General features: G+C 45.8%; 1 protein-coding gene across 2 annotated transcripts in view; it reads left to right on the top strand.

The window, feature by feature from the left end:
* The window catches only part of Frmd4a (FERM domain containing 4A), a 411,101-nt gene that overhangs the window by 375,998 nt on the left and 21,842 nt on the right, over window positions 1-13,261 (top strand). For both annotated transcript variants that reach the window (XM_090318923.1, XM_090318924.1), the window contains one exon: window positions 2,748-2,889. In XM_090318923.1, coding sequence (XP_090175049.1) covers window positions 2,748-2,889 — 142 coding nt within the window. The remainder of the gene's footprint in view (window positions 1-2,747; window positions 2,890-13,261) is intronic.

The raw sequence follows: 13,261 nt of genomic DNA, 5'->3' as shown, positions 1-13,261 counted from the left end.
ATAGGTACATTCCAGAAAGTTCTAGAAACTTCTGAGACTCTAGAGTCTCTTTAAAAAGGTTATCTCTTTTTCCCTCTCCTATATTGTTATTTTCTGCCTCTGAGACTGGTGTGTAGCAGGATTAGAGGGGGTGGGTTAGATGACTGGTTTTCCATGTGATTAATGAGATCCTTAAAGCACCAAGTCAAGCCATCCATCTAACCTTATTTAGCAAATTACTTCCAGCGGCTAATGTATATCTTAGTCCTATTGCCCTGGCCTTGACATACACCATCTAACTTAGTCCTTATCCCAGCTCTGTGATGTGGGCCTTAAGATCTCCCTATTACAAACAGGAATCTGAGGGCCTGAGCAGTCAAGGATTAAAATCTGACTGTGATTGATCGGAAGCAGTCAGGATTCTAGTCTAGGTCTTTCTGACTTCAGAGCCTGGCCCTCACCACTATGGTACATTGGTCTATGACTTATAAGTTATTGCTACATAACTGAGTAAGCGTGGGCTTCTTCGTATGAAAATATGGGTCTCGGTAAAGAGTCTTGCAGGAAGAAAGGAAGTAATGGATTGTGCTCTTTCTGCCTGCTTGGAGGATAAAGCATATCCAGATGGACACTGTAGATAGGCTGAGAAAGAAAGCCTTTTCCGGCCTTCTCCATCAAGCCAAAATTCTGCAAGGCCTGGCAGCTGAGACTGTTATGAAGAAGGGGAACCCTAACCTGAAGAAGTTGACCTGGTTCCAAAGGCAAGGAAGAAAAGCTGAGGTTAGAAAGAAGACCTTCACTAAGGGAGGCAAACAGAAGAGAAGGAAGACAGTTCATACAGGGTGAATACCCAACAAGCCTCAGGGTTTCCTCTGACCAACAAGAATCTTGTTAACCGGAAGAAGTGTGTAGAGGGTGGAAGTAGAGGATGGAAGTTGTTGTCATTCACCAGCACCACAACAACATCAGGCCAGAGGAAGGGCAAGGCCTCAAGGAGCTCCACAGCCTCTTCAGGACCAGTGAGGGCGTCTAGGTGCAAAAGGAAGGCATAAATCAGGGGGAGAGGGCCGTGGTGTGTGCACCCCTCCACGGCCTGCAGAATAGGCCTGTTTGGAGACTTCCAAGTATGGGAGGACCTAACCTCTCCCAGCCAGCCGAAAGCAGCACTGTGGGCGACTAGAAACCTCGGTTCTGACCCTCTCCTGGCTCCATCCCTCTATGCCACAGTCAGAGCCCCCAGGAAGATGGAAAGAGGGGCAAATGCGTGGGCTGTACTACCACTATAAATGGTTGGCTGGAGTTTATGGTATAGAAAAAGTTGATTTCCTGAACAATGGCAAAAAAAAAAAAGAGCAATGTGTGGAGGAAATGCAGTGTATTTTCACTTTGTGGACATGGTAACTAAGGAAGATAGCTTTGCTTTAAAAAAAAAAAGAAAGCACTTTCAGGGATAGCACTGTGATACTGTGAATACATAGTTTTTGATAATTCTTGTGACTGTTAGCCAAATGAAGTGGATTGATCTCTGTATTATGTAGAATTTGATACGAAGTCCTGGGAGCATCCATCCAGATATCACAATAGAAACAAAGTCCACGTCTGGTGGTTTTTGTAGGACCTGAGTATCCAAATCAGCAGTTGTTCCGAAGGCTTCTCTCCGCATACATTGTGGCTGCAGGCCTAGGACGCTGACACTCGATCCTTTAGACTCCTCATGGTCACCTGGCTAACAATTCAAGAGGTTTTAATCCTTTACAAATTCATTACGATTTTGTATATTTGTTTCATAAATCTCTTATGTCATTTAGAAAGCAGAAAACTTTTACTTTTTAAGCTTGTGACTCTCATAGTCACAAGTTGTCACTGATTGCTGTGTGTCAGGTGTGGAAAAGAGTGGAGAAAAGGGGAGGGAGGGAGGATGCCTTGTAGGCATTCTATCTCCCTGACCCATCTTCCCCCACCAGTGCAGGTGGTTATTTCCCTGGCTTACAATGGGAATAATGAGACTCAGTGAGATTAAGCTCATGATTCACACACACATGCATGCATTCACACATGCTGCTAGGGCTTGAACTCAGGGCCTGGGTAATGTCCCTTAGCTTTTTTTACTCAAGGCTAGCTCTCTGCCACTTGAGCCACAACTCTACTTCTGCCTTTTTGGGGGTTAATTAGAAAGAATCTCAGAGAATTCCTGTCTGCATTGGCTTTGAACTTCAATCTTCAGATCTCAGCCTCCAGTCTCTATGCTGACAGGCATGAACCTGTGATGGATAGCAACTCGTGGTTTTGATCCTTTCCTCCTTCCTTCCTTCCTTTTTTCTTTCTTCTTTTCCTTTCTTTTATCCCTTTTTCGTCTATCTTTTCTTGGTTTTTGCTTTTTGGTGTTTCTGGGCTATGAACCCAGGGCTTTATCCCCAGGCACTCTCGTGGTGTCCCTAGTCATTTCTTAGTTGTTTTCAGCTCCAGTCTCGTACTTTTTGTCCAGGCTCGCCTAGACCACCTTTCTCTAGCCTCCAGTTCTTAGTAGCTTGGATTATAGGCATGAATCACCGGGCCCAACTTGCTCATATTCTTAAGTACTACTACGGCCTACAAAGCCGTAGGCTGAGGGATCCCATGGTTTGAGCAACTCCTGTGCCAATTTCAGCTCCCTCGGAGTTGGGCAGAGGGACACAGATCTGCTGAATTCTAGGATCGACGGGTGAGTGCTTTCCCATCCCTCTTGAGATGAATGTCCCTTCCATAACCTGTTTGCCTTTCCATTCCAGTCCAAGATCCATGCGGCACGAAGCCTGAGCGAGATCGCCATCGACCTAACAGAAACAGGGACACTGAAGACCTCGAAGCTGGCCCACATGGGGAGCAAAGGGAAGATAATCAGCGGTAGCAGTGGGAGCCTGCTGTCCTCGGGTAGGCCGCCCTCTCCTGGGGGAGGGTGGGAGGAGTCTTGCTGACAGGCGGACCCCAGGGTTCAGCATACACACCAGAAGCCAGCTACGTGGTATCTAAGAAAAATGTCTGGAGCTGTCCAAGAGTGAGTGGAGAAGACCTGTGTGCCCACCATGTGGACAACATAAATCTCCCACGTTACCCCCAGATCCTTCAGAAGGCTGTCAACTCCACAGAGGGAAAGTGAGGCCTACATCTCTTTTTCTTAAGCAGGAATTTTTTTTTAATAATTATTATCTTTAAGTAGACTTACAAAGAGGTTTCAATTCCACCATGTCAACTTGTGAATGTAATGCGTCTTGATTAATGTCACCCCTCCCATCTTTCTCCCCCGTTGAGCAAGGATTGTACTAAGGCAGGACTGGGGTTCGGAATCATGGTCCTAATAGATGCTACATTCTCTCACCAAGTACTTCTTGGGATTTGACAGGTGGAGACTTGTGTCTCTGGGTATGACAATGATAACTTCCCTTTGTCACCTGAGTCTGGAGATCAGGCTCTACTGTTGATTTCTGTGAGTCTTAGGCAGTTAGTTTTGTCATTAGATATGGGGACAGCCAGAAGAGAGGTCTGAGATTTCAGATCTGACTGACTTCAAGAGAAGATTCCGCTTACTGAAATGACCAGAAGCAGCTCAAGGAGGATGAGGAGAGAGGGAATAAAGATTGTGTGGAAACGTGAGAAAGTATAACAAATGAACAGTACTCCTGGCCAGGTGGCTAATGCCTGATTGATGTGAGTGCCTCTGTACCAGGAAAACAAAGCAAGAAGGTTTTCCTTTTCTGTCATCTTCCAGGGTCATTACTGTACTATTTAGAACAGCTGCAAGCAACAGTAGCAAATCAGAAAGGGAAAAGACACCGGAAGAAGGGAAGCTCAAAGATTTCTAGCTGGCTCCATGGCTGGTGCCATCCAAGCTGAGCCAGGACAAAGCTTAAATGGAAAGAATTAGAGAAGGGTGGCCATTTTTCCTACACTAAGCTCCGGCCCCTCAGTGGACAGTTAAGCTGGGAGCCGGGCACTCGTGGTGTGTTTACATAGTCTTGTGTTTTGTCTGGTTGAATGTATTGCTGTGCACTACTGCTCATCAAAACCATAAGCTCCAGGCCCCACCAAACCTGAGCTGCCTTTGCCAACACCATGGGATTTACTCTAACCCCTAGGCTGCCTGGGAGCCTTCTAGAGTGTTTCTGACAAAAGATCCTTCTTTGTAAGGCTTAAAAGTCTGTGAGTGAGATTTCAGCAAAAGTCCTCTTCTTACATCAAAGAGAATGAATGCCATTCAAACCCCAAGACCCCAGCCTGAGATTACAGCCACTCCCAGCCTCCTGCTGAAAGGCTGTGGAAGGAGCCAGAGCCAACACCCTGTTTGTCTTCTAGACAAAACATACAATGGCTTTCTCTTGCCATCCTTAACTCTGAGGCTCAGATAAGAACCTGGATCTAGCAGCTCATTTGCCTCTTATATTCAGTCCCAGGGACTCCAGCCCCACTCCACCTGGGTTTTTCTCAAGCTACAGCAGAGCTATTTGGCAGACACAGTGGAAAGGCATAGTGCTGCAGACTCCCCCAGAGATTCTGTAGGTGTGAGTAAGCCTGAGAGGAAGTGGAAATAAATTGCCAGCCCAGGGTCTAGACTGGGAAAGCCCCTCTTCTTGCTGGGGGAAAGAGGTAAGATCTGGAGGTGAATGGTTCAGCAGATGCAGGCGAGGGTTTGTGACATTTCCCTCCAAAAGTAGGGTCTCCTCACTTAAAGTCCTTGAAATTTGCAGAATAAGAATGCCAGGACAAGTTATAATGTTACAAAAACACTTGCCGGAGCTTTATTGAATAAGCAAGCAGGCAGACAAGCAGAAAGATAGAGGCACACTAACAGAGTATGGGTGGTACTCTCTAGGGGAGAGAGATTGAGCAGTTTGACATCAGAGGATATTTCTAGGACAAAGGCAGGGTCAGACCTAAAGCAATGCAGATACGCATTTATTTATCTTCATTTATTTATCTTCACTCCTAATCACTCTTGGTGTAATACTTCACGTGAGTGCAGGGTCTTGAGGCTGACCTGTCCTTTAGATATGTGACTGGCATGTTTGGGCATCCCTTTTAGGAAGGAATGCATTTTGCCATATATTTTTAAACCGATGTTTCTCCTTGAGAGAAAGAAGGCACGCTGCCACAAATGTTTATCCTTTGAGATAAGCATGTTGTGCCAGAAAGAGCCATTTTTCCAAGCATTTTCTTTTCTAAGATATTTTATTTGTTTATGATGACCTTTCTCTGTTTTTTAGAGCACCCTAATTATTTGGGGCCAGCAGGCAAAGTCAGACAGAGAAAGCTGCTCTCTTTTTTTCCCCTTCTCCTTGTGTTAATTCTGCAGCTCAAGAAAGAGTGTAAGGGTTAACACAAAGAAGTTGGTATTGGGTTTCTAAGTACACTGTTTCTAAATTCCTGGGTGCCATTCACCTAGTTTTCCCTGTCTGTCTCAGGGCTATTGTTTGAGATCATAGAACCCTGGAGTGGACCTGTGGTCTGCCTGCCTGAACCCCTCACATCCTTAAGACCACCCCCAGAAGCTGTAGACATAGTCGTGACCAGAGCCCCCAAACCAAACAGCCTACCACATAATGGGCTTCGCACAACCATTAGGAATTAAATCCACGCAGCCCTAGAAACAATACGTCCCTATTGCATGCAGCCCTCAGGTTGATATTAATAAGCAAGCCAGAAAATCTCTGGGCCAAATCTACCCCGATACTTAGTAATCAATCAGTATCTTTCTCCTAGGATATTTAAGTGACTTTCAAATGTTTACTGTGTAGTAGGGAGGCCCCAGATGAGATGCTGAGGAGTTGTAGAAACAGACAAGGCCGTGCACAGGGGGGATCCACTGGCTGGCACTGATCCACTCGGCCCTTTTGTTGCCACCCAGCTTAGCAAGAAGAAACACAGGGTGAGGGAAAGGACCCTATCAACCTCTTCCCAACCCTGCAAGCTCCAGCCTGAAAACCAGCCTTCCATGCCAAGGCTGAGGCTTCTTAAGGATGCCCCACGCCCACTCCCGTGGCTTAGGAAAACAGTGGGGACAATGGAGGGAGGGACCACAAGCAGGATATGTGCCATCCACCACCAGGGGAATTTCTACAATCGTGGATCTTGCCCTGCCTCCCTCCAGGGCTGCGTCCTCTGCCCCACAGTCCTTGCTTGCCTGTGGTAGGAGGACAGCATACCTCTCCTGGGAAAGCTGTTGGCCCATCCTCTCTGGATTTCGCAATTCTCAGTCCACCCCTCAGTCCACCTCCCACCCCTGCCTGAGAATTGAGGGGGCTGGCGTCTCCCACCCCTGTCTTTCTGCCCTTTCCTCTCCTCCCGGTCATGTGCTGATAGACAGGACAAGCCCACAGGCTACTGTCACAGCCCAGTGATGACCTCGAGCACTTTTTAAACTATATATAAATATATACTTATTTGCTAGGTTTCTCATTAACACTTTCTATGGCTCAGTGGTAGAGTGCTTACCTAAGTATGCACAAAGCCCTGGGTTCAACTCCTTAGTATCACAGAAACAGTAAAGGCTGGAAGTGGCACTGTGGCTCAAGTGATACAGTGTTAGCCTTGAGCAAAAGAAGCTCAGGGACAGCGCACAAGCCCTGAGTCCAAGCCCTGGGACTGGCTTTAAAAAAAAAAATGAAAGCCTGAACTGAACTTGTGGTACCTGCTTGTAACCCCAGTTACTCAAGAGGCTGGGGCAAAAGGATCTTGAGTTTGAAACTGGCTTGTACAAATTAAAAAGATGTTTCAAAATAAATAGATTTGGGGATATGCTCAATTGTAGAGTACTTGCCTAGCATGTGCAAGGCCCTATGTCCTAGATTCAGTCTCCAGGACTGAGGGGGCTGGGATGAAAATGTGACACAAGTAAGAAGGTTAAATGTGATACTGATAACCCAGTGTCAAGTTTGATCATCTATTTCTTCTTCCCCTTTGTATTAAATATAAATGTTTCTTAAGAACATATTGAGGCTGGGTGCCAGTAGCTCATGCCTGTAATTCTAGCAGCTATTCAGGAGGCTGAGCTCTGAAGAGCAAAGCCAGCCAGGGTAGAAAAGTCCATGAGATTCTTATCCCCAATTAATCACCTAAATGTTGGGAATGAAGCTGTGGCTCAAAGCAGTAGAGTGCTAGCCTTGAGCAGAAAAGCTCAAGGATAGCACCCAGCCCTGAGTTCAAGCCTCCCACACACGCTCACACACACACACACACACACACACACACACACACACACACATTGCTAAAGGATTTCCATGTTACCAGTAATGTTTCTTTTTTATGGGCATGTCAATTTCCTTTGAAATTGAGAAATCCAGTCCTTGGTATCTGAGGCCTCAAATGCTGCATAAATAAAGAAAAGTCATAATAATCTTTTATAAGAGGTATACACTTCAGGCATCTTTTTTAGAAGTCCATGCTGACTCATGCCCTGAGCTAGCATATGGGGGGAGGGGAGGGTAACGTGTTTCAATTAATAATTACTCGTGAGTGGGGACACTGATTCCTGCCTCAGGAATCTGTGGGAGTGGGAGATTTGTCCATCCTAGAGGGACCCTGTGGCTGATCAGAGCTGCAGGCCTGAGCTAGGATAAACCCCTCTGTGCGGGGTACAGTAAATCTAACTCACCTCTGGGGTGGCAGTAAGCTTATTCTGTCCCATAAGAGTCCAGAAGTTTCCTCCAAATTTGGAAATGAGTCCTCTGTGCATTGCTTTTACTCTTGTGTGGAGGGTGGTAACGATTTTTTTTTTTGAAGACTCAGATCCGTTTGGGGAGACCCAAACCAAAGGGGTCTGTGAATTCAGACTAGAGGGGAGGAAAAAGAGGACAACACAAAAACAAGACAACACAACTGCACTTGGCTTTGTAAAGGCAGCCTTGTCGTGACTCCTCTGGAAGTGAGAGAGCGAAGGCTTGCTCTAAGCATTGTTTCAGGGATTTGCCGGCATAGAAGGAACAGAGCAGAGGGAAACATGGTTTCATTCTCCAGCTATTTAAAACAAGTGATTCCGACCCATTTAGGGAATTACCCGCTCATACAAGCTGTGTCTTATGTTAAGCACCTAAACAACAGCAACAAATGTTATTGTGTACTCTGTTAAATGTGAGGACAAGACAGACAGCTGTTGGCATCTTGAATGGAGATAAAGGGGTGTAAAATACCCAGTGCCTACAAAGTGATATGTTGTATTTCTAGTAGGTATTTTGGCTGTGTGGTAAATGAGGTGAGAGTGGAGTTATCTTCATTGTTATCAGTAGGTTTGTAAAGGATATCAGAATAGGTCAGATGGCTTAAAATGTAAAAATCAAACCAAAGTGTAGCTTTCTGTCATACCACACTTTCTGGGAGAAAATGCTTTTTTCATTTTCTTTCTTTTTTTTTTGCACCAGTCCTAGGGATTGAAGTTAGGACCAGAGTGTTGTCCCTTAGCCTTTTTCTCAAGGCTGGTATTCTAGAACTTGAGCCACAGTTCCACTCCCAGCTTTTTTGGTGGTTAATTGGAGATAAGAATCTCATAGACTTTCCTACCCAGGCTGGCTTTGAACTATGATCCTCAAATCTCAGCCTCTTAAGTATCTAGGATTACAGGTATGAGGCACCAGTGCATTCTGGGTTAGAGGAAACATCTTGTCCTCAGGGCTGGCCCCAGCCTGGCCTGGGCTCAGTCCATGCTCATTATTCAACTATTCTCACATTCTCCTTCTCTGAATACAAACACTTCCCTTCATTGTCAGACAGTTTATTAATAGCTAGCATAACAATGAGGGTGCCAGCTAGCTGAAATCTCTCCCTGCAGAGGTGATCTGATTGGCGCCTGCCAATATAGCTGTCAGCATTCAGCTCAAATGCATTTGTAGATCATCTGATGCCCTTTGTTTTGGTTTTTGTCTTTGTGTCTGCATCCCTTCCTTTTTTTTTTTTTTTCTTTTTTAAACTGCTCCTCTGTCTTCTGTGTATCTCTCTGGCCTTTTAAAGTTTTCTAGTTGTCAGCTACCCAATACCTCTCCTTTTAGGTCTAACTATGTGCTGTATTCCAGGAGCCTTAATTTTGGTCATCTTCTTGGCTCCACTATTGGACACAGACCCCAGGTACTGCCAAAGGAGTCAGTGCTGCCAGGATTTGTTTATACTGCACTGTGAACTGTAAGGGCTATAAGACCTCTCCTTCTGCACAATCCATGTTTCTAGACTCATTTGAACAGGCCTGGCCTGAATCAAGAAGCAGAGGGAGACAGAGGGCTATCCTTTCCTCTCCTGTGTTAGGGAAAATTTAAAAAAAAAAAAAAAAGGCACACTCACACCTAATCACTTATATGGCTGCTTTTATGCCCTAAGGAGGCAAAGATAGGAAGATCTTGGTCTGATGCCAACCTGGGCCAAAGTTAGTAACAAGACTCTATCTGAAAACAAAGTAGAAAGGCCAGGAGTGTGGTTCACTTACCTAACAAATGGAACAGCAGGAGTTCAGTCTCCAGTGCCAGAAAAAGAGCCACGACAGAGTGACGTGTGTAACCTAAACGTACAGCTTTCCAGAGATGAGATTTTTCAATCCTGGAAGAGACATGTATCTCCCTGTCAGCTCAGAGGCATTGCTCTGTTCCTGTCCAGTGAGCTCTGGGCTAGTCTAAGAGAGCAGAGAAGAGTGATCTGTAAGCTTTGGCAGTTCATCTCCCAGTTCCACACTGCAATCGACCAGCAGCCCTGGAACCAGAAACATCAGCCCCCTCCTTTCTCAGTGTAAGCGGTGGAAACTGTATGAGCTACTAACATAGGATCCTTTTCAATTAGCCATGTTAGCAGATGCTGGCACCTTTTTGGGTTTTGGTTTTGTTTTGTTGGTGCTAATACTCACCGGCTGGGGGCCATCCCTGATCTTTTTCACTCAAGGCTGGTGCTGGTTCTACCACTTGAGCCACAGCTCCAATTCTGGCTTTTTCGGTAGTGTGATAGAGGTAGGATTCTCACACAGACTTCTCTGCCCTGGCTGGCTCTGAATTGTGCTCCTCAGCCTCCTGAGTAGCTAGGACTACAGACATGAGCCGTTGATTATTTGATTCTCTGTTTCTCTTTCTTTATGACACTTCCTCTGTGTCCATCAGCCTATCTTTTCCTTTTCTTTTTTTCTTTATATGTCTCTCTCTTCCTCTTTCTCTCATCCCCCCCACCCCCACCCCTGACTCCACATCTCCCCTTTCGAGTGACATTGTGTTCCTTCCCTTTTGGAGAATATGAGGGGTGCATTTTTCCCATCATCCTGGAGACCCCACCCCCACCCCAAAGGCGCTTGCTTTGCTGAGTTTTGATTTCAGTACTCTGTGTAGTGAAGTCGTTTATTTCTTTCTCAGCTTGATGAAAAGTTTTCCAAGCATGCACTTTTCATGTTTTTTTTAAAAAATGACATTGAATTCACTGAGCAGGTCCCTTGAGATGACACGTTGATCCTGCCATCTGGCAATATGGCATTATTTTACAGGGTCTCTGAGGACAATCTTTGATGTCAAGAATTCATCCTCAAGGATTTGTCAGGGAAATAAATATCTCTTTATCATAAAGGAGAGTTCAAACCTTTTCCTCATATTTACTCCTGGGTGCCTGCCAAAACTTTTCCTTACAGCTTTTACAGATCTGCTGGGAAAATGCTGCCTTCGTTCTGTCTGTCTTTCTGTCTCCCTCCCTTCCCCCCCTCCCCCGTCTGTCTGTCTGTCTGTCTGTCTCTCTCTCTCTCTCTCTCTCTCTCGTTAATCTTTTAATTTCCCCTTATAGGCCAAAATAGATTGTCATTTCCCCTCCCTTGCTTTGAGGACACAGATTCCCGTGTTTGGGGGCACTTGTTTGTGTTGAATTTCCCCTCCTTCTAGGGAGGAAGGCGCCCCACCCCACACTTTCTGGAATTCTCCAGCTGTTTAGGAGCATTCTGTCTGTGTGAAAACGGATGAGCCAGGTTCCTGCCCGGGTCCTTCATGGCAGGATGCTCGCTCATGTCCGGTGCAAGGTGCCCACTGCCCTGGATCTTTACGACTGGAACGAATTCTCCACAGCAGCTGACTGAGGAGATCCTGCCATGTGGTATCCAGGAGGAAAGCTGCTATTTGCTCTTGCTGTCTTCACATCCGGCCCCGCCATTTGCAGCTGTACACTGGCCTGGTGTATGGAGACCCAGCTGGAAAGTAGGAAAGAAACAGAGTGGCAGAGGCATTGACTCTAGGATCTTCAAGAATGCCAGCATCATAGGTGTTGGCAAAGATCTCCAAACACTCTCTGAAAATGACTTTGTGACTTGGCGTGAATCAATCTCTCTCAATCTCTCTTTGTCTTGTCTGTTTAGATAGGAATTATGTTCTTGCCAGGCCTCCATGGCTCATACCTGTAATCCCAGTTACTCTGGAGGCTGATATCTGAGGATCCCAGCTCCAAGCCAGTCCAGACAAGAAAGTCTATGAGACTCTGATCTTCAGTTAAGCCAGAAGTGGAGGTGTGGCTCAAGTGGTAAAGTGCCAGCCTTGAGCGAAAAGGTCAAGCGAGACCTCAAAACCCTGATTTCAAACCCCAGACTGGCACAAAATAATAATCATAATTGTGGGCCTCTGCTTTGATAAGTGTGAATTGCCTGATTAGATTGTTTATTAAATAATAGATTCTTTGAGCTTAGAAGAATCTTGGAGGTTAGTCCGTTGGGTTCTTTATAGACAGGTCCACTATGGTTCTGAGAAGCTTGGGACCCTGGGGTATTACATTATCACCGGATCTGTGATGAAAATCAGAGGTCTGCCCATGTTCATTTATCTTTTCCAAGGGAACAGAGCAGATATCCCCACACACACACACACACCTCTTTTTCTTTCTTTCTCCCCATCTCCCTCCCCCCTCTTCTTTTTCTCCTTTCCCCTACCCCTCCCTGCCTCCTCTCTCTCCGTTTCCTTCTTTCCCTTCCCTTTCTAGTCTTGTGGAGCTTTCCTGACTGTGGATGCTGATTTGAAATTATCTTCTTGTCTAAAACCATTCTCTGCGCGATGTGAGCTGTCGGGCTCTTCCCTGACTCAATTTCCTCAGTGACCATCTTAAGGGTGAATGTGATTTCTGGCTTCCTTCTTCCTGATGGGCGTCATGAGCCCTTCCAGGGATGACTGGGACAGTGGAGCGGAGGGCGCCTGCTTAGTCACCCCACCCTTTGCACTGCTCTTGAAGATGCCTTTTGAATCTCTCTCTCTCCTTCCTCACTCTCTCATCTCTGTCTCTCCTGTTTCTCTCCTTTCTCTGCTGTCTCTCTTCCTCTCTCTCTCTTCCTCTCTTCCTCCCTCCTCCTCTCTTCCTCATTGTCCTTCTCCTCATCTCCCTCAGTCCATTTCTCTTCCTTCCTTTCTCTCCCTCCCCCATCTTCTCCCTCCCCCCTTCCCTCCATCTCTCTCCTCCTCCTCCTCTCTCCCTTTTCCTTCCTTCCTCCTTTTCTCCCCCTCTTCCTCCTCCTCCTCTCTGATTCTCCCTCCCTACCCCACCCCTCTTTCCTTTCCTCCTTTTCCTTTCTCTCCCTCCCGATTGCTATTAGGCTGCATTACTTAGAAAACCCAGGAGAGATCTTGCCCTCTCCTCCCAAATCCACTTCCTTTTAAGCTGGAAATCAGCATGTCCCTGGTAGACTGGCTCAGTGATTTTGAAGGGCTGTAACTTCACCCCTGGCCCCTAAATTCTTTCTAAGGGGTTTCTAAGCCTAGAGGTGTGTAGTAGAGAAGGCAGCCTTCCGAGTGCCAGCCACACAGAACACAGCTCTCTAAACCATCTGCCCTGCCAAGATTCTGCACCGCCTTATGTGGGTTTAGTTTTTAGACTGTTATGAATAATGATAATTTAGGTAGCGTTAATGAGCCCTGGAACTCTAGGCCAACTCTCAACTAATCCCATCACTAGAGATCCCGTCAACCCCCCCCAAAAAAATGGTGTGCTTCACTTCCCCCAATTTCTGTTGTGATTTTTGAACATAGTTCTTAAACTTTACTTAATAAATCATCATTTCCTACCGAGAGGTTAGGCAGGGGTGAAAGAGAAAACAATGAGTTTTTCACTCCAGCTAGAAATCCTTTAATCTCTTGGGTCTTGAATTTCCCTAAGCCCATTTTTTTTTTCATCTGAAGTCTGACTTCCAGTATTAATTTCAATCCTTAAATTTTTTTGAATGATAGAACAGGGAGCATCTCATTATATTTTCCTGTGTCTTCAAATGACTGGTACGAAGAGAACCAGATTAAAATGCATAATGCCAGTACTGTCTTGCCTTGGATGGCTGTAGACT

This window comes from Megascapheus bottae, chromosome 26 (genome assembly GCF_031878675.1).
Source record: "Megascapheus bottae isolate mThoBot1 chromosome 26, mThoBot2.hap1, whole genome shotgun sequence".
Taxonomy (NCBI): domain Eukaryota; kingdom Metazoa; phylum Chordata; class Mammalia; order Rodentia; family Geomyidae; genus Megascapheus; species Megascapheus bottae.
The sequence above is the reverse complement of the archived record's forward strand: the minus strand, read 5'-3'. Positions and strand labels throughout refer to the sequence as shown.